The 22,532-nt window shown below is 39.9% G+C and overlaps 1 protein-coding gene across 3 annotated transcripts in view; it reads right to left on the bottom strand.

Annotated features, from left to right (window-relative positions):
• Positions 1-22,532, bottom strand: part of selenos (selenoprotein S) — a 48,238-nt gene that overhangs the window by 5,225 nt on the left and 20,481 nt on the right. For 2 of the 3 annotated variants that reach the window (XM_051712344.1, XM_051712353.1), the window contains exons 2-5: positions 19,598-19,729; positions 19,402-19,508; positions 19,220-19,309; positions 392-461 (exon numbers count right to left, since the gene is read on the bottom strand). In XM_051712344.1, the coding sequence (XP_051568304.1) occupies positions 392-461; positions 19,220-19,309; positions 19,402-19,508; positions 19,598-19,729 (399 nt within the window). The remainder of the gene's footprint in view (positions 1-391; positions 462-19,219; positions 19,310-19,401; positions 19,509-19,597; positions 19,730-22,532) is intronic. The other variant, XM_051712364.1, reaches the window with a different exon arrangement.

Raw genomic sequence — 22,532 nt, 5'->3', positions numbered from 1 at the left:
AATGATGCCGAATGCCCTAGGTTGTTGTGTGTTATAGCCTATAGCAACACTGTAAATTTGAATGTACTCAAGCGTGAATGAGATATTAGAGCTCCAACAGGGGTAAATTTTTCAGCTAGATTTTCTGTACCTCACACAAAGCTATTATTTTTGGCTTCAGAAGATTCTGATCATTGCGCACAGGTCACAGGAAATACTTTAATGTCACCATTTACTTTCATTGTAAACTTTGGGCATTCTGCCTAACATCTCTTTTTGTGTTCCACAGTAGACAGACAGACATTAAGGCTTGGAACGCCATGATGTGGATGAGTAAATTACACATTTAAAATTTTTGGGTTCACTTATCCTTTAATAACATGAGATATTGGAAAATTTTGAAATTGCATACCATTGTTACGGAGGGACTTTTTATCTGTCTTTGGTTTCAAAAACGTAGATGAAGTGGCCTCTTCAGTGTTCTGCAAAAGTTAAGAAAAAAACATCTCAATACACCACTTGATAGATGAGGCCCTAAAGATATCAGTCTCTATAGCTCTGTTCCAAAACATAGTGAGCTACTGTGCTATCTTTTTCCTACATAGGCAGCTGCTTTCTAAGGCAGCATTCTAACTGAAATTGAACCTCATAAGTGACTGATTTGGAATGCTCTACATAGTAACAAACTCTACATGTCATGCAAATAGTGCTCCTCACAGAAGACACAGAAGACTAGACTCAGTTGATCCACAATTTTCCCAGACAATGAAATTCAAGATTCATACAGGCACCAAGGAATGAAAACCAAGGAATTTCAAGTACTTTTAATTTTTTTTATTTTCAAGGACTTCATACCAGTGGCGTCCCATCAGGTGAGGTAAGGGAGGCTGATAATTAATTTAAAATTAAAAACAAAAATAGCACACACAAAAAAAAAGGTAATAAAAAAAGTGATAAAATTAACATTTGTTTCTATTCAGTTTACCTACTAACTTACATAACCCAGATGCCTTTCATGGGAAAATATGTTTTTTTTCTTCTCTTTTTTTTATACACAAGGTAGACCAGGTAAGATTTGATAACTGTATGAATCGGCATTAATGTCAGAGAAGGCTGACAGCATAAAGCCTCCACTCATTAGTAAGCTGTCCAATCAATATATATCTTCAAATGACACAACGGCATCTGCTTCCATCCAAAATGCGTCAGAAAATGGCAAAATGAAATTTGCCTCTTTTCTACATTTATAACATCATTATCAGAGGTAACCATTCAAGCTAATCAGCTTTCAGTATCACAATGTGTTAAGCTTGCTTGTAGTTAAAATGAATTTCAAAATGTGCCAAAATATTGATTAAATAGAATTTAATGAAAGACTAAACAACAGTATAGTATAAAAAATTTACTCAAAGCAGTGGATTGTTGGATTGGTGATCGGAAAGATTATAACACATCTGTAGTTATAAAAGCTATTTTAAGACATCAGGGAGAGGAGATCATCTGTGTACGGGAACATAAATACCATCAAAAACATTTAATAAAACATAGTATTTAAACCCACAGAAATCTTTTATTAGTTTGATCTTTCAATACTAATTATACTCTATATTTGACTCCCTGATTACATTGCTTGATTATTTAAGAGAAGCATTTCCCAGCGAGGTAAATTACAGGTATTTATAGTTATTCGCAAAGCTATTATAAATTTACAATGACGAGCGACACTATATGGTCATATTTCAGCACTTCACACACGTTGTGATGTCCTGTTAAGTGCAGTTTTTGAAAATGCATGAAAAATGAAAGAAAATTCAAAACTTTGCAAGTAGAGATCGTCCGCTTTCATTATTAGTAAAATATATAGCATGTGTTTTTTTATAATTTGTTTTTCATCACTATTACAATAATATTTTATCAATATGTTACATATATTATAATGGTAGGAGCTGTCACAGTTTAAAATAATTTGTCTAATTTACAAGTAGTTTGCATTGAGTTAACATTCAATTGTATAACAAGTGCTAAAGGTACTATGTAAGAATAGCGGCAGTTAAGCGAGCGCCCTACAGAAGTGTTTCGGTTCAGCGCACATTAAAGAGAGGAAGATTTCTTTATTGCATCGTGCTATGTCTGATTAAAATGAATCTTTCTTTTTACTTTTTGAACAACAACTGACTGTAAAGAACAGATAGTATAATAAAGTGAAATTAAATTAAATGAAAATGGAGTGCATGGATCTCTTTGATGGACACACATTACACGAGTTCAAACCAAATGTTTACACTCACAATGTGCACTGAAATCCAACAAAGGGAGAATGTTGTGAAAACAGTGGTAAAGTTTAACCAAAATCAGTGTTGACCTCATTAAATACAACGTAAATATACTGTAACTATGGCAAGGCTAAACTAAAGCGATGCTAACGTTCCAGTGTAACGCTTTTCAGCTTTCAGATCATACCAATCCCCCCCCCCAAAAATAAAACGTTTGAAACTTTCATTGTTTTTTTGGTTACTTCATGAATGGATAATTTAATCTAATTTTCTCCACTTTCATTTTTTCTAAATTGTGACTTTAGAAATTATTTTTTTAAATAATGACTTAATTTTTGTTTTTACATTTTTGTGTCTTGCAATTTTCGCTGTGGGCTGTACCATTAGCACAGGGTGTTAATGGTCATCGGAATGCATGGACTGCATTGAGGAGTACCACCACGACACGCAGACAGGTAATTATTGGCACGTGTGCAATAGCAAGAGAGTGAACAAACCATTAGTGTAAACTGAAAAAAAAATTATTTGCCGGTGAAGTAAAAATAGCAGAAAAGATTACATACTTTCTACATCAAATAAGTTAAAGCATGAACTTAAAAATATTAAGTAAATTCTACATTTTTACTCAAACAAAAACTAATACTCTAGCTAATAAGTAAATACTATCTATGATTGTTTTGTTATCTTTAAAATGAGTCATATATATGCCAAAGTGTAGCATAATTTATTTGCGGTGTACTGAAGTCGCGTTTGTTCCTGTGCTTGTCACCTCACGCGACCCTTAGTTTCGTTTGCCCACGTGACTAGCTTTGTTGTGCTAAGTAGCATTAAGCCGTGTCCTGCTTTTTTCACTTTACAGCTCATTAGCAGCGTGTATATATTTGACGTGAATGCTGACACAGAAGCGGCAGCGGAAGTGGTAGCCCTCGTGTAAAGACCTACTTGTGTAAAGACCAGCGAGTCTACCTGTGCAAGTCCACCGAGGAAGGACACGACAAGGCGCCACTCACCATAGCACTTAAGTACCTTTTACTTTTATTTTCCTTCTGCACACTATCATGTCTACTTCACAAATAACATATGCCTTCAAACACATCACTGTTATCTGTAACAGACAGTTTACACGATATAAACGCAAGACAAAATGCAACCCACACAACCTACGGCCACTTTGCACTTAAGCACCTGCTCCGCTCTCTTTCTCAGTGGGAATCTGGAACTGCCAGTCAGCTGTGAACGAAGCTGACTTCATTCCAGCCTTTGCCACACAGTCCAGCATCCTTGCACTGACAGAAACATGGATACGTCCAGAGGATACAGCAACACCTGCTGCTCTCTCCAACAACAACTTCTCTCACACCCCTCGACACACCGGTAGGGGTGGGGGAACAGGTTTGCTCATTCCAAACAACTGGACTTTTTCACCACACTCTTCTCTATGTAACAATACTTCTTTTGAAATCCATGCTATTACTACAATGCAACCCACAAAAATACATGTTGTTGTCATCTATCGCCCTCCAGGTCAGCTGGCAAACTTTATCAAACTTTCTTTTCCAGGAGGATGGTAGGCCACTTGTGGTTCTTGGTGATTTCAACATACACCAAGACAAGTCCCAGGCCACTGAACTTCATGCTCTTCTGGCATCATTTGACTTGGAAAGACTAAGCACTACAGCAACTCACAGATCGGGTAACCAGCCTGACCTCATTTTTACACGTAACTGTACCAACTCAAATATTCTTTTTACTCTTTTACATGTCTCTGATCACTGCTTTGTTCAATTCAACATGACTCTCCCATCTACATTAAAACAGACTCCGCCTTTAGTTTCCTTTCGCCTTAACCTCCATTCTCTTTCACCCTCATGCTTTTCCACTGCTGTCTCTACCTGTCTTCCCACACAAAATGTATTTTCCACCCTGGATTTAAACACTGCCACAGACACACTAAGCTCTACTTTAACAACCTGCCTAGACAGCATCTGTCCTCTCTCCTCTAGGCCAGCACGTACTACACCACCCAGCCCCTGGCACTCTGACGTCCTTCGTGAACATTGGACTGACTCAGGGCAGCTGAGAGGAGATGGCGGAAATCTAAAGATCCAGCAGATCGAGGAGGTCACGTGACACCATGCGAGAGGCAGACGTGTGAGCAACAAGCTCTGCGCACTTTGCTATTTTTTTTTATTATTATTTTCATGTTATAATCCGGTGAGATTCGATACACCCAGTTACATATTTGCTCTTTGAGGTAAACATGGCAAAGAAGTCAAAATCCTCAGACTCTGGAGACATTAAAAGACACTTATGTGCTCTAACTGAAACCTCTGATGGCCCTCCGAGCCGGGGACTCAATTTGGACGGCACATCGGGAGAAGAAATTCAGCGTCAACTGTCCAACATCTCGGTGATGCTGATGAAGGTTGTTGCTGATTTGGAGGATCTCGCTGTAATGTGTCGACTGATTACGGCGATGGAAACAAAATTCTCTGAGTTGGTCACAAGAGTGGCGGATGTTGAGAAACGGATCGATTATCTGGAATAATCGGAAAGGGAATTATCCACTAATCCACCCGCGTCCAAAATAGACCTGCAACACATTTTGGAAAAACTGGAATATCTCGAAAATATGAGCCGAAGGAATAACATACAGATTGTTGGAATTCTTGAGCATGAAGAAGGCAGAGATATGGTGAAATTCCTAGACGAGCTCTTCCCGAGTCTGCTCGACATAACAGGCCATAAGCTGGAAATCGAGCGAACTCACAGAGTCCCTGCTCGCAGATCTGCTGAGGGAGACAGGCCCTGATCAATTCTGGCCAAATTTCTGAGATCATCCGATAAAGATCTCATGTTGCGCCAGGCGAGGAGCAAAGGAAAGCTTTCTTGGAAGAATCACAATATTTTCTTGTTCCCGGACTTTGCGAATTTTACAAGAGAGAAACGCGATCGGTTCAAGGAATGTAAGAAACTCTTCAACGGAAGATCGCTTTTGCACTGATGTTTCTGGCCAAGCTGAGAACAGACACCAAGGACGGCAGCAAAGTATTTTTATGCCCCAAGCAGTCACTGGCCTACATAGTAACTATGGGTGAGTAAAACCACTGGGCGTTTCTTATGAGAGTGGCTGACTCGCTGTTCAGTGATTCGACTAAGGAAGCTGGGTGCCATTTTTGTTTCTTTTTGCATTGGCCCTGCCTAGCGGCTGGAGTTTGTTTTGTGGCATGACTCCTTCAAGAAACTTTTGCATTGACAGAAGATCGCCTTTACTGTGAAGTTCCCGGCCAGATTGAGAATGCGGTCATCCATAGTGACCAAAATATCTACATGCTCACATAAAGGATGTCCTTTATAAAGATCACGGACTGAGTAAGTCATGGTGTTTTTTTCTACGCGGCCTCCGAGTGCGAGGAACCAGAATGACTATTTTGTTTCTTTTTGTGCTGGTTCCGCCTAGCGGTTGGAGTTTGTTTTGTGGAATAACACTGCTTCGAGACAGCTGTGGATGAATCTGTTTGTTCTTTGTACTTGCACCTCCTGTTGGCTGGAGTTTGTTTGTGGAATATTTCTAAGGGATATTAGAATGATTACGTCATCTGCTGCACTCATAACAGCCGGCTCACTGAACAATTGTTTGTCTGTCCGAGGAAACTGAACGGCTTTATATCAGCTGAAAGTTGTTTTGTGGAGGAACACACCTTCGAGACAGTTCTGTGAATGAATCAACATGTTCTTTGTGTTATTTCTGCCTGTTGGCTGGGGTCTGTTTTACAAAGTATTTTCTGTTATGTAATTTTGCCTCACAAAATGTGTGCATAAGCACCGGACTTGAGCAATCCGACAGCAAAGTTGTCGCGGGGGCTCTCATAGGCATACGTGGACCTTTTGAGTTTAGAGGGATCAACGCCAGTTGGCGCTGTCGTGCGCGGGGTTAATGTGCACATTTGTCTTTTTTTCTGTTTGTTTTGTTCGGGGTTTTATTGTTGCACTAATGGGGAATGTGGTCTGTATAATCTTATTTTTGACACACAGTTTATTTTTTCTATTATATAAAAATGTCAAATGTTAATATGAGTAGGTTATCTCTCTCCACATAGAATGTGAATGGGTTGGGGCACCCCATTTAAAGAAGGAAGGTTATTTCTTTTCTTAAGCATAAGAAATATGACAGTGTTTCTTCAAGAAATACATCTCTCCTCGCAGGAAGCGGAAAAATTTGGGAAGATGTGGAGTGGGCATGTTTTCTTCAGTGCTGACTCAAGTAAAAGCAGGGGAGTCATTATAGTGATAAATAAACATCTACAATTCAAATTTCTCAAACAGATTAAAGATACATTAGGAAGAGTCATTATTGTTTTAGGAGAAATTCAGGGGCAAAGGTTAATTTTGGCACCTAATGCTGATGATCAGGGCTTTTTTATAGATCTTGAAGGGATGTTGCAAGCCGCTGGCACCCCTCATGATATATTATTGGGAGGAGACTTTAATCTTTTGATGGACTCAGTCCTTGATCATAGTGAAGCAAAAGTATGCAAGCCCCCTAGAGCAACATTGATGCTTCACAGGATGTGTACAAATCTTGGCCTTACAGATATTTGGAGACTTTTGAACCCATCTGATAGGGATTATACATTTCCCTGTATACTTTGAGTCGGGGGACAAAGCAGGGAAGCTTTTGGCTAGATATATAAAACAGAGAGAGTCTTTTTCTACCATTCCCTCAATGAAATCTGATGGTGGTGACATTTTTACCTCGGCCATTGATATTAATAATGCCTTTAAAGAATTCTATCTTGATCTTTATAGTTCCACATCTTCGTCTACTGATGAAGATATTAGAAACTTTGTGGAACCATTAGAACTCCCTAAATTGACGACTGAGCAAAAAAATTATCTGGATGCTGAAATAACCTTGGAGGAGTTTGACGAGGTAATTAAGGCCTAGCCTACAGACAGGGCTCCGGGGCCAGATGGTTTTGCTGCTGAATTTTTTAGATCTTAGGCTACAGAATTGGCTCCACTTTTGTTAGAAGTATAAACATAATCATAAAAGAATGGAAAGCTTCCTCCAACCATGACACAAGCCCGGAGCAGTCTGATTCTTAAAAAGGACAAAGATCCAAGCGCGTGTAAAAGTTACCATCCAATTTCCCTGATCCAGCTAGATGTAAACATTTTGGCAAAAATTTTGGCTAACCGATTATGACATCTCTTATACATATAGATCAAGTGGGGTTTATTCGGGGTTGTAGCTCTTCTGATAATATCAGGCGTTTCATTGATATCATGTGGTCAGTAGCGAATGATCAGTCTCCGGTCGCTGCCATCTCACTTGACACCGAAAAGGCGTTTGATATTGTAGAATGGGATTATCTTTAAGATTTTGGAAATATTTGGGTTCAGGAGAACATTTATTGGTTGGATTAAGTTACTTTATAAACACCCTGTAGCAGCGGTACAAACAAATGGATTAATTTCAGATTATTTTACTCTGAATAGGGGCACTCAGCAGGGTTGCCCTCTTTCCCCATTATTGTTCTGTCTTGCCCTGGAACCATTAGCAGCCGCGATAAGAAAGGAGGATTATTTTCCAGGGGTGATTGCGGGAGGTATGGCGCATAAGCTTCTGCTTTACGCAGATGATATTTTATTATTTGTCTCTGACCCTACTAGATCTATGCCTTGCCTCCACAGAATTATTAATTCCTTTTCCAAATTCTCAGGATACAAAGTCAACTGGGCTAAATCCGAAGCTTTGGCTCTGACAGCGTACTGTCCAGTAGCCGCCTTCCAGCCGGGCGCCTTCCAGTGGCCCAAACAGGGCATCAAGTATTTGGGTATTTTATTCCCAGGAAATTTGTCTGATTTAGTTAGAGTTAATTTTGACCCTATAATAAAAAGATTTTCGAGCAATGTGGACAGGTGGGCTTCATTACATTTATCGATGATTGGGAAGGTTAATGTTATTAAAAATGAATTGTATTGTATAGGCTTGATCTTAAAGACACACCCACCTGCTGGCGTTGCCAATCTGAGGATGGAGACATGGCCCATGTTTTTTGGTGGTGCACTGAGATTCAGGAATTTTGGTTGAAGGTACAGAGTTTAGTATGTGACGTGTTGGGCATTCGGATTTCGTTTTGCCCCAGACTCTGTGTCTTGGGTGATGGGGCGGTCATCAACGTTGGCAATAAATACATAAAAGATTGGATCCTCACCAGTGTGATGATAGGCAGGCAGACTGTTATAAGGGGTTGGAAGTCGGTGGGAGCACCCTCAATTTGGGAGTGGTGCGAGGAGATGGGAAGGGTGGCAGCCTTCGAAGAGGTAATATGTAGAAGGCTGGGGATATGGGATTCTTTTAATGGGAAATGGGGTAATATTTGATGTTTTTGGGGGGCTCTCGGAGTAGGTCTGTGGATAGTTTAGAGTTGTATGTTTATTATATGTGTATGTATATGTGTATGCGAATGTGTATGTGTATGCAAATACACGTGTGTGTGTGTATATATATATATATATATATATATATATATATATTTATTTATTCATTATTATTATTATTTTATTCTCTGTATATGTGTGTACGTGGGTAAGACCACTGGGATGTTCGTTTGGGGTCGGGTGGGGTTCTTGATTGGGGAGGGGTAGTAGTGGGAGTTAATGTTGATTTATTGTATATATGTTTTGTTTGTTTTGTTTGCTTTGAAAAATCAACAAAAATGTTAAATCACAAAAAAAGATCCAGCAGATCTAGGTAAGTATCAGTCTCTGCTTGCAACTTTTTCAGATAAATGTTAAATCTGCAGATCAACAGCATCACAGACACTCGCAGCTTGTTTAGAACATTCAATACACTTCTCTGTCCTCCCCCCTCCACCACCTGACACATCACTGACAGCAGATGTCTTCGCCACATTTTTTACTAATAAGGTTACAACCATCAGCAATACATTCTCAGCACCACACCCTGTCAAACACTTGTCTCCTGTATGTAACTCTATGTTCTCTCCTCTGACTGACACTGAGGTCTCTAAACTCCTCCTCTCCAAACACCCCACCACCTGTTCCCTTAACCCCATTCCTTCTCACTTTCTCCAGGCCATCTCTCTATCCAACCTTCCTGCACTCAAACACATAATTAACACATCTTACAGGCACTTTTCCCACTACATTTAAGCAGGCTCTAGTAACCCCGCTGCTGAAAAAACCTGCACTTAACACCACACAAGTAGAATACTACAGACCAGTTTCTCTAATCCCATTCATGGCAAAAACACTTGAAAGGGCAGTTTTCAATCAAATATCTCTCACAGAACAAGCTGCTGGATGACAATCAGTCAGGCTTCAAAAGTGGCCACTCCACCGAGACTGCCCTGCTGTCTGTCACTGACCGACTGAGTCGCTGAGACGGGCAAAAGCTGAATCCAGATCATCCGTCCTGATTCTGCTGGACCTTTCTGCAGCCTTTGACACAGTCAACCATCACATCTTACTCTCCACCCTCTCTTCACTGGGCATCACAGGAACTGTGCTTGACTGGTTTAATTCCTATCTCTCAGGTAGGTCCTTCAAGGTAGCCTGGAGAGGTGAGGTGTCCAAGCCACATCAGCTACTTACTGGGGTACCTCATGGTTCAGTGCTTGAACCCTGAGGTACCCCAGTATATATCTTCTCTATATACACAACATCACTGGGACCCATCATTCAGGCACATGGTTTCTCTTACCACTGCTACGCCGACAACACGCAGCTCTACTTGTCTTTCCAGCCCAACAACAACACAGTGACTGCTCGAATCTCTGCCTGTTTGGCAGACATCTTGGCCTGGATTAAGGAACACCACCTGCAACTTAACCCAGCCAAGACTGAACTCCTTGTATTTCCAGCCAACCCTGCTGTTGAACACAACATCACCGTGCAGCTGGGTTCAACTACAGTAACGCCATCCAAAACGGTCAGAAATCTAGGGGTAACCATCGATAACAATCTAAATTTCACAGACCACATCTCAAAGGCTGCAAGATCATGTAGATTTACACTCTACAATATCAGGAAGACCCTTCCTCTCTGAACATGCCACACAACTTCTTGTTCAGTCACTTGTCATAACTAGACTGAACTACTGTAATGCTCCCACTGCAGGCCTCCCTGCATGTGCAATCAGACCCCTGCAAATGAACCAGAATGCAGCAGCACGTCTGGTCTTTAATGAACCAAAGAGAGCATATGTTACACCACTCCTTGTCTCTCTTCACTGGCTGCCAGCTGATGCACGGATCAAATTCAAGGCTCTGATGCTGGCACACAGAACAGTCACTGGGTCTGCTCCAGCATACCTAAAATCATTTCGGAACGTCGCCTTGTTGTACCAACACAAAGAGGCACCAAAACACTTTCCCGTACTTTCGGCTTCATCGTACCACTTGGTGGTATTCCAACTCCATCCGTGAAGCTGACTCACTTTCTATCTTCAAAAAACGGGTAAAAATACATCTTTTCCATGAGCACTTAACCAGTCACAAAAAAAACAAAAATTCTTGTGCGCTTTAATCTGTTTTGAATACTACTATTCTGATGCTAGTGAAACTTTGTAATATGGCACTTTTTCGTACCACTGTCTCCTTAAGATTATTCGCTTATGTGTTCCTCTTTTGTAAGTTGCTTTGGATAACAGCATCTTCCAAATGAATAAATGTAAATGGTTGAGCTCCAGAGATCATGTGTGGAGATGGAAGAAACTTGGAGAAGGACAGCCATCACCGCAACACTCCACCGATCTGTGCTCCACTGACTCGAGACTGTAATCGCTATCAAAGGTGCTTCAACTAAGTACTGAGTTAAGGGTCTGAATACTTATGTCAATGTGATATTTCAGTTTTTTTCTTTTTACTAAATTTGCAAAGCTATCAAAAATCTGGTTTTTGCTTTGTCATTATGGGGTATGGATTGTAGATTGATGTGAAAAAATTAAATAATTTAAAGCATTTTAACATATGGCTGCAACATAACAAAATGTGAAAAAAAAATGAAGGGGTCTGAATACGTTATGAATGCACTGTGTATATACACACACACACACTGTACATACAGTACGTATACAGTCCCTTCTCTGGCAGCTAACGCTGGCGATCTTATGATTGTTATTGTTTGCATTAACTGTATGTTAATGACATTAAATTCTAATTTAATCATGACATCATAACATCATAAGAAAGGTCTAATATTTCAGCTTTGATATTTAGCCATTGTTTCACAATAGAAATTATACTGCCCGAGTAATTTCTTAATTTATGTCAACATGTCAAAACATCAAAGCGCGAGTAATGAAAATGAAACCGTTATAAAGACGCACATACCCATTCAATGTAAAATCCCTCTGAGTTTTCCCTAGCAGGCTTCTGTGAACAATATCCAATAGAACATTTAGTCCAAAAGTGTGCACATTCACAGAAATATTAATGGATTCTCATATTTACGTCATGAAGAATTATTCATGTCCATTTTCCACTAAATTATGCGATGTATACACTGTAATATTCTTATATGGCGATTTCCAATCCTCCAGGAATCTACAGGTTCACAAGTTAATTCCTCATTCTAAATATGGTCAAGAGAAGAAGGAAGTTATGTCATCATGCCTACCTCAGTGCCCACATGACTGGGGACTTCCCCATACCTTACCATAGTAGGATAAATTCTATCAAGCAAAATACTAATGAGTTGACTGTTGAGAATTATTGTAAATAAATAGACAATCATAAAAATATTGGTTTGTCTATTATTTCCATGCACAGGCATTCTGGTATTTGTATATTATTATTTAGAGTTCTGTTGCTCTCATTGCAGAAGAGCTGTACACCCATCAGCTGCACCTTCCTGGCATTTTCAAGGCTTTGGATATCTTTTTATATCCTTTTCCATCTTTATAAAGTTCCATTACCTTGTTACGCAGGTCTTTTGATGGTTCTTTTCTGCTCCCCATGGCTCAGTATCTAGCCTGCTCAATGCTTCCACGTGAGAGCTAACAAACTCATTGACTATATATATATATATATACAGACACTAATTGCAATTTAAAAAGCCACAGATGTGGGAAATTAAACTTTAATTGCTATTTAAACCTGTGTGTGTCACCTTGTGTGTCTGTAACAAGGCCAAACATTCAAGGGTATGTAGACTTTTGATCAGGGCCATTTGGGTGATTTCTGTTATCATTGTGATTTAAAAAGGAGCCAAACAACTATGTGATGATAAATGGCTTCATATGATCACTATCCTTAAATAAAAGACAGTTTTTTTGCATGATCAGTCATATTTTCAAAATCAATGCCAAAATTTCACAATTTCTGCCAGGGTATGCAAACTTTTGAGCACAACTGTATGTTCATTTATGATACTCGTCGCGGGAACCTAATTTATACAAAATAATGACAACAGGCATTATTATGGGTATGGGGCTCACACTGAATATTATGCAGAGCACATGTTCTTTAATAGCATCACATATGGCAAAAAAGTATGTGTGTGTCATTCATAATAGGGACTTCAAGCAGCAGGTGCGGCAATACGGCGTTTTGTGTTCTATTGCCTGTACGCGACTTCACTCACTTCCTAAAGTAGTAACCATAATTTCGAAAGCATTCCTTTTTTGCCATAGTGACAGTTGATAGTACGTGACATATTAGCAAAGTAAATGTTAGAATATGTTTTACAAGAGATGATACAAAGAGAACACAGCCTTAATAACCTAAACATCCTCCTCAAAATTCATGTTAAATTTATTACACACGGACGATTATAGGCTTTGAATAAACCTCAAAAATATCGATAGCCTACAATATCTAGGTTTTAGACGTAGGCTTATTTTTTAAATCCTCCATTCCGCTGTCATTATTGCTTGAGATTTTTTTTGTGTAGCATCCAGTCCACAGATCTTGCTTGTTCCATATTCCATTCCCATATAAAGTGTACTTGCTTGTTTTGATTATTGGGGGATTAGACGCTGCTTTTAATTTTTTGTTTGCCGAGTAAAGTGAGTAACATAAGAAGAAAGCTTTTCTGGCATATTTTGTTTTTTAGATACCTCAACAAAGAAAAAATGCCAATTATGGTGCCATTCTCACTCTCTCAGCCTTTCTCCGCTTCTTCAGAACACAATGACTGACCCTCTTCGCACGCACAGAAGTTTTGTTCGGAATACATGTAATGCACATGTAAATGAATATTTGTATCAGACTGCAGAATTTAGGGGACATTTAAACAGTACATTCGGAATCTGCAATTGGATTGAATTTATTCAGATTGACAAACTAGTGCATGTAAACATTGCTTATTACGCCTGTAATACAATATGGGGAACTACATCCATTGGATTTTGAGTACGTCCTATATACTGTATATATACGGTATATTAGGGCTGGCAATTTATCGCGTTATTTCAGGGCACTTAATTTTATAAAAAATAACGTGTTCAAAAAATAACGCAATTAATCATGTCCCCGGACCGTAATAAGGAAGATTCCTGAGAAATTCAAGTTTGAAGTACCACCTGTTTTCTCCAGGGGGCAGTAAGCGAAACTTTAGCTGTATAGGCAACATGCAGCTTATACAGAGAACAAAACAACCATTCAGCAGAGTTCACAACATGGTAATGGTATGTTCATGACGTGACGCAACCAAAGTGAGACGCTCCAAAAGCATCCGTCTGACGCATGTGTACACTGACGGGTCCTTAGACAAGCCTTCATAATAAATTTCTGGCTGTTTGACAAAATGTACTTGCAAAATGGATTGCTGTGAACTGTATGCCAATGACAGGCTTATGTTCAATAATATGCAAATAAACAATACACTGGATTCCAAAGCTGCTTTTTTATTGTCTTATTATATATAATATAATATAATGCAATGTAATATATATATAAAGAAATGTCCTCTCACTTTCAACTGCTTTTTTCAGCAAACTTAACGTGTAAATATTTGTATGAACATAAAGATTCAACAACTAAAGACAAAAACTGAACAAGTTTCACAGATATATGACTAACAGAAATTGAATAATGTGTCCCTGAACAAAGGGGGGGTCAAAATCAAAAGTAACAGTCAGTATCTGGTGTGGTACTTCAGTGCATTAAGTACTTCAGTGCATCTCCTCCTCATAGACTGCACCAGATTTGCCAGTTCTTGCTGTGAGATGTTACCCCACTCTTCCACCAAGGCACATGCAAGTTCCTGGACATTTCTGGGGGGAATGGCCCTAGCCCTCACCCTCCGATCCAAAAGGTCCCAGACGTGCTCAATGGGATTGAGATCCAGGCTCTTCGCTGGCCATGGCAGAACACTGACATCCCCGTCTTGCAGAAAATCACACACAGAACGAGCAGTATGGCTGGTGGCATTGTCATGCTGGAGGGTCATGTCAGGATGAGCCTGCAGGAAGGGTACCACATGAGGGAGGAGGATGTCTTCCCTGTAATGCACAGCGTTGAGACTGCCTGCAATGACAACAAACTCAGTCCGATGATGCTGTGACACATCGCCCCAGATCATGACGGACCCTCCACCTCCAAATCGATCCCGCTGCAGAGTACAGGCCTCGGTGTAACGCTCATTCCTTCGACGATAAACGCAAGTCCGACCATCACCCCTGGTGAGACAAAACCGCGACTCGTCAGTGAAGAGCACTTTATGCCAGTCCTGTCTGGTCCAGCGAAGGTGGATTTATGCCCATAGGCGACGTTGTTGCCGGTGATGTCTGGTAAGGACCTGCCTTACAATAGGCCTACAAGCCCTCAGTCCAGCCTCTCTCAGCCTACTGCGGACAGTCTGAGCACTGATGGAGGGATTGTGCATTCCTGGTGTAACTCAGGCAGTTGTTGTTGCCATCCTGTACCTGTCCCGCAGGTGTGATATTCGGATGTACCGATCCTGTGCAGGTGTTGTTACACGTGCTCTGCCACTGCGAGGACGATCAGCTGTCCTTCCTCTCTCCCTGTAGCACTGTCTTAGGCATCTCACAGTACGGACATTGCAATTTATTGCCCTGGCCACATCTGCAGTCCTCACACCTCCATGCAGCATGCCTAAGGCACGTTCACGCAGCTGAGCAGAGACCCTGGGAACCTTTCTTTTGGTGTGCCTAAGGCACATTCACGCAGCTGAGCAGAGACCCTGGGAATCTTTCTTTTGGTGTTTTTCAGAGTCCTAAAGGTCTCTTTAGTGTCCTAAGTTTTTATAACTGTGACCTTAATTGCCTACTGTCTGTAAGCTGTGTCTTAACGACTGTTCCACAGGTGCATGTTCATTAATTGTTTATGGGTCAATGAACAAGCATGGAAAATATTGTTTAAACCCTTTACCATAAAGAACTGTAAAGTTATTTGGATTTTTACAAAATCTCTTTAAAATACAGTGTCCTGAAAAAGTGACGTTTCTTTTTTTTTCTGTTTATATATACATTTACCGATCCGCCACAACATTAAAACCACCTGCCTAATATTGTGTAGCTCTCCCTCGTACCGCCAAAACAGCGCCAACCCGCATCTCAGAATAGTATTCTGAGATGCTATTCTTCTCACCACATTTGTACAGAGCGGTTATCTGAGTTACCATAGACTATGTTAGTTGGCACCAACAATCATCAATGCGATTATCTAATCGGCCAATCGTGTGGCAGCAGTGCAGTGTATAAAATTATGCAGATACGAGTCAGGAGCTTCAGTTAATGTTAACATCAACCACCAGAATGGGGAAAAAATTTGATCTCAGTGATTTGGACCATGGCACGATTGTTGCCAGATAGGCTGGTTTGAGTATTTCTGTAACTGCTGATCTCCTGGGAGTTTCACGCACAACAGTCTCTAGAAATGACACCGAATGGTGCCAAAAACAAAAAAAAAAAAAACCTCCAGTGAGTGGCAGTTCTGTGGACGGAAATGCCTTTTTGATGAGAGGTCAACAGAGAATGGCCAGACTGGTTCGAACTGACAAAGTCTACGGTAACCCAAATAACCGCTCTGCACAATTGTGGTGAGAACAATAGCAGCACGAGGGGGACCTACACAATATTAGACAGGTGGTTTTAATGTTGTGGTTGATCGGTGTATATATACTGTATATACAGTGCTGTGAAATCTTATTGTTTTAGATCTTCAAACGAGATATAACATAAAACAAAGGCAACCTGAGTAAACACAAAATACAGTTTTCAAAAATATATATTTTTTTAATGAAGCAAAAAAGTTATCCACCCATGTGAAAAACTAACTGGCCCCTTAAACTTAATAGCTGTGTTGTGGTTGTGCCACCTTTAGCAGCAACAACCGCAACCAAATGCTTCCGATAACTGGAGATCAGTCTTTCACAATGCTGTGCTGAAATTTTGGCCCACTCTTCTTTGCAGAACTGCTTTAGCTCAGCCACATTGGAGGGTTTTCGAGCATGAACTGCCCGTTTAAGGTCCTGCCACAGCTTCTCAATTGGGTTCAAGTCAGGACTTTGACTAGGCCACTCCAAGCTTCATTTGAGCAATTCAGAGGTGGACTTGCTCCTATGCTTTGGATCATTGTCTTGCTGCATAATCCTTTTCCACATGAGCTTCAACTCATGGACTGATGACCGGCCATTCTCCTTTAGGATTTTCTGGTAGAGAGCAGAATTCATGTTTCCCTCAATTATTGCAAGTCGCCCTGGCCCTGAAGCAGCAAAGCATCCCCACACCATCACACTACCACCACCATGCTTGACCATAGGTACGATGTTCTTTTTGTGGAATTCTGTGTTTGATTTACGCCAGATGTAACCGGACCCTTGTCTTCCAAACAGTTCCACTTTCAACTCATCAGTCGCAGAACATCCTCCCAAAAGGTTTGAGGATCATCAAAATGTTTTGCAAAATTCAGACAAGTCTTAATGTTTTTCTGGGTTTTCACCTCGCCACTCTTCCATGGATGGCATTTTTGGCCTTTATTGATACGAGAGAGGCCTGCAGTTCCTTGGATGCTGTCCTTGGCTTTTTTGTGACTTTCTGGATGAGTCGTCGCTGTGCTCTTAGAGGAATTTTGGAAGGTCGGCCACTTCTAGAAGGTTTACTATTGTACCAGGTTTTCTCCATTTGGAGATAATGGCTCTCACTGTGGTTCTCTGGAGTCCCAGAGCCTTTGAAATAGCCTTGTAACCCTTCCCATACTGATGTATTTCAATCACCTTTTTCCTCATCATTTCTGGAATTTCTTTTGACCTTGGCATAATGTGCTACTGGGTGAGACCTTTTAGCCAACAAATATGCTGCTGGAAAAGTTCTATTTAGGTTTTAATTATACTGAACAGGGCTGGCAGTAATCAGGTCTGGGTGTGTCTAGTCCAGCTGAACCCCATTATGAATGCAGTTTCATAGATATGGGGATTTAGTAACTAGTTGGTATTGGATAACTTTTTTGCTTCAATAAATAACATTTAAAAACTGTATTTTGTTGTTACTCAGATTGATTTTTGTTTGAATCAATCTGATTAAATAAAAATAAAATAAAACAAAAACTTGTTTATTCAATAGCTTAATCACCTGTGGCACGGAAGATTGCTTTGCCATATTTTTGCAAAAAGCTCCCAAGGGTAATAACTCCAATTCTTGAAAAAGTGGATGCCTATGGTCCAAGATAATTTTCTCAGCTTTGATGAGATATCTGGTTTGGTCAATTTGTTCTAGATTTGTCAAAGGAATACAATTTCTTACAAAAGCAATTTGCTTGCAGTAGTTACAATTTTCCTAAGTGAAAGTATGCTATAATATGTGAGGGTGTATATTTGATTTCTTATTTCACTTTTCATCACATTTTAGCTTTTTAAAAATGTACAAATTCAACATTCTATCAATTTATATGATGTCATGAAATTGCATTTATAATGTTACAAGCTGTTGTCACAGTTTGAAATTTCATACACGTTTGTTAACACAAAATATTCACAAGGTTGGAACCTAATAATGAAAACAGAATTCCACATATACCATTTAAATGCTACTATATCAAATGTACCATGTAAAAAAAAAAAAAGAAAAAAAAAACATTAGGTTAATGGGGAAGGGTTTGCAAATGTTTTTATTTCATAATGTATGATTGCCCCTTTATTTTTTATATATTTATATACTGTATTTTAAATATTTATATTTACACATTTATTACACTTACAACATTTTGAGAATGTTGTAAAAACACAATGAAGTGTCATTGTCATTGTCAGTTGATGTCATTAAATACAATGTCAATGTAATTATGTCATATCATGGCTCAACTAAACGCCCGGGTAAACTTCGTTTTTCTGTGTTCTGTACCGGATTGTGCCTGGTCAACCGTGTTGCCTTTCAAAGTATACTCTTCTGGACCACATGTGAATACGAACACATTCAACTCATGCACACAACAACTGCTTTGTGATACTCTTTTGGTGCCGTCAACGGCAGGCACATATGCCAACAATGCGCACAGTCGAGGACTGCCCGAGGGTCTAGAAAATCTGGGCTGTACGTGGACAGTCCGCACAGACTGTGCTGATGACGGAAATTGCAAGCTACCACAAATAATGCAGAGTGGGTGAATTTGCATTTATTCTTGTGATCGCAAAATTAAGATATGGCTGAAGCATAAAATCCTGACTGTTACAAACAGGGTTTCAGCACTTCGTGCTTGAACCCCTAATAAGCATAACAGTACATAGCACACCCAAATAATGGGTTATTAATAATCAACTTTTTAAATTATTCTGAAATGTAATTTATTGATATTTTCTGCCATTATAGGAATTAAGTATATTTATCTTAAACATTTCTCATGCTTCATCTGCCATCTTAGAATTTAGAAAAAAGAAGGTATCTTGGAACTCTTGGAACAGCCTTTGCGTTAGAAGATGCCTTAAAATGCTGCCTATGTAGGTTTCAGAACAGAGCTTAAAAATCTCAGTAGCCTTACATGTTCAGCTTTTGCATTTCCTTTGTAACTCTTTCCTTCCTTCATACTTTCCCAGATCTCAATCTTCTGTCTTCTCTTCTCTTCCTCAAGCTGAAAAGATCAGGTGAACCAGTGTGAGTACTGCAAACAAAATCTCAAACAAATGGATGTCCTGGTATAACGTACTAACCAGAGAGGCTTACCCTCAGTTGTTTCTCTTTGAATTCTGCAGCTCTAGCATCAAGCTCTTCCTGCATTCTCTGACGCGATGCCTCCAGGGCTTCCTGACGTCTCGCCACAGACAAAGGGTCTGCAGATATGACATTCACTTATGTCTACCATCTGAAAAAACTTTCATGGCATATACATTTTCAAATGCCAGGCATTGCTTGTTCTGACCTTGGTTTGCAGCAGAGACAGATGGGCTCTGATTCTCCCAGGATCTGTTCTTGCTGAGATGCTGAATTAGTAGATAAACTCCCACACACAGAAACAGCAGATACCAGCCATAGTCAGACAGGAAAACAGAAACTGTTGGGGAAAAAGATCATTATATCACAATCTAGACATAGCAAAGTCTATTTGAATATCTTTAAGATGTTGTATAGTCTGTGTATTCAGAGAGATCCCGGCAGTCAAAATATAATCATTATTGACAATTAAAGATTCTTATATAATATAAAGCTTAACAAATCATTAGATCACAGTGTATATTATGTACAGTGTGCATATATATGTAGAGTGGCCAAAAAAGTATTTGAACCTTGAAGCTACACTTAATAAATATGACCATATATAACTAACCAACTTTTTTTTTATGTTACTGACCTTTTAAGCATTGTATAATGTTTAATACTTGTTAATTGCAAGCAGCAATTATCAGGGTTGAAGAGGCATAGGGCCTTTAAGTACATACAGGTGTTATAAGATATTAAAGGAATAGTTCACTTGTTACGTCCCCTCAGTCTAGAGGTCGTAATGACGCAACAAATAAAGATTTGGAATACAGAAGTAAAAAATATTAATACAATTGTTTATTGTCAAAAAAAAAACAAAAAAACATGAACAAAAAGACAAATCACTTACCTACTCCCTCTCTATCAAAAAACAGAGTGAAAAAGGAATTTACCAAGAAAATGGCACTTCCTCCCTACAGCTTCCAAACCAAAGTGAGAAATATTTACAAATATACAAAAATGGGTTTACAGGAAGAAACTAAGAGACAAACACTAGTCCGTTACAGGTTTAACTACAGCAATAACTCTTAGCATTAGCGCCTTGTCATTTACGACCACAACTCTGAATTTACCATCTGGGCTTTACAATAATTGCTGGGTAACACTCAGGGACACTTCCCAAAACAACAGCTAACACACAAGTAACAACTCAATGCTTGCTCTGGTTCTTCCAGATCTCTGCTCAGCTCTCTTTTTGTCTCCCTCCAAATGAAGGTTCCTACATTGATGAGCCAATCATAGGAGACAGGTGATAATTAGAGGGAAGCAGCCACCAATTAGAGAAGAAGATTCCAATTATCCAGACACCTAAAAGATAAAGATAGCAAGGGAGAGAGAAAGAAAAAGAAAACAAAACTACATCCATGGACATAACAAAAATTCTCTAATTATTTACTCACACTAATGCCATCCCAGATGTGTATGAATTTCTTTCATTTGCTGAACTCAAATTAAGATTTTTAGAAGAATTTCTCAGCTCTTTTGGTCCATACAATGCAAGTGAATGGGTGAAAACATTTTGAAGCTCCACAAATCATATTAGTCAGCATAAAAGTAATCCATAAGACTCCAGTGGTTAAATCAATATCTTCATAAGCAATATGATAGGGGTGGGTGAGAATCACTTTCACATTCTTCATGCATACTGCCCCCTACTGGGCAAGGAGAAGAATTAAGCAAAACAGGACTTAAATATTGATCTGTTTCTTACCCACAACTATTAAATAACTTCTGAAAAATTGTATTAAAACACTGGAGTCATGTGGATTACTTTTATGATGCATTTATGTGCTTTGTGGAGGGTCAAAATCTTCACCCATTCACTTGCATTGTATGGACTCAAGATGGCGGTGAGTATGGCTGCTGCGTTGCGAGCTCCGACACAACATTGCATTTTTTTGTTTGTTTCGTTTACAGTTCTTATGTTTTTTGTCTTGGATGTTGTTTGCCTTATTGTATACAATAGACAAACACTTTTGGACATTGGTTCTGCAATTGCACACCGAAAACCAGACTTCAAATTCCTCAATGCCGACCCACTGTTTACAAACACGCAAGCGGAGCCTTTTGTCTGGGCTGCCCGGCCGCGGAAACAAAGAAAGAAATGGGGAAATAGAGCCAGATTAAGACGTTGCGCAAAACGACCCCCGCTACCCAGTATTCTACTGGCAAATGTTCAATCACTGGACAACAAGCTCTGCGAGCTGAGAGCACGGATCTGCCTTACAAAAACTTGGATGTCTGTGGAGATTCCAGACTCAGCCATCGAACCCGCAGGGTTCTCCGTGTACCGAGCGGACAGAGCGAAAGACCTCGCAGGTAAAAGCAGAGGTGGTGGTGTATGTTTTATGACCAACAAATCCTGGTGTGATCAGAGAAACGTACATTCTATCAAGTCTTTCTGCTCTCCTGATCTGGAATTTCTCATGCTTCTGTGTCAACCATTCTGGTTACCAAGGGAATTCACAGCGGTCATTATCACTGCTGTGTACATCACCCTACAAGCCGACACAGACCGGGCACTCAAGGAACTGTATGGGAGTATAAGTGAGCAGGAAACCGCTCACCCTGAGGCCGCGTTCATTGTGACCGGGGACTTTAACAAAGCCAATTTCAAATCAATCACACCAAAATACCACCAACATATCAGTTTCAACACACGAGGAGACCGGGTTTTGGACCATTGCTACTCTCCCTTCCGGGATGGCTACAAATCCCTCCCCTGCCCACCATTTGGCAAATCAGACCACTCTTCCGTTCTCCTTCTGCCCGCTTACAGGCAGAAACTGAAACAGGAAGCACCCACCCTCAGAATGATCCAGTGCTGGTCGGACCAATCAGATTCTACGCTACAAGACTGTTTTGATCACGCGGACTGGGAGATGTTCCGGTCCGCCTCTGATGACGACATCAAGGTTTACGCTGATAGCGTAACGTGTTTAATCAGAAAGTGCATAGAGGATGTTGTTCCGACCAAAACAATACGGATCTACCCCAACCAGAAACCATGGGTTAATAGTGATGTTCGCGCGGCACTTGATGTGCGGACCTCCGCTTTTAATTCCGGGAATGCGGAGGAGCATAAACAAGCCAGTTAT

Source organism: Myxocyprinus asiaticus, chromosome 1 (assembly GCF_019703515.2).
Source record: "Myxocyprinus asiaticus isolate MX2 ecotype Aquarium Trade chromosome 1, UBuf_Myxa_2, whole genome shotgun sequence".
Taxonomy (NCBI): domain Eukaryota; kingdom Metazoa; phylum Chordata; class Actinopteri; order Cypriniformes; family Catostomidae; genus Myxocyprinus; species Myxocyprinus asiaticus.
The sequence above is the reverse complement of the archived record's forward strand: the minus strand, read 5'-3'. Positions and strand labels throughout refer to the sequence as shown.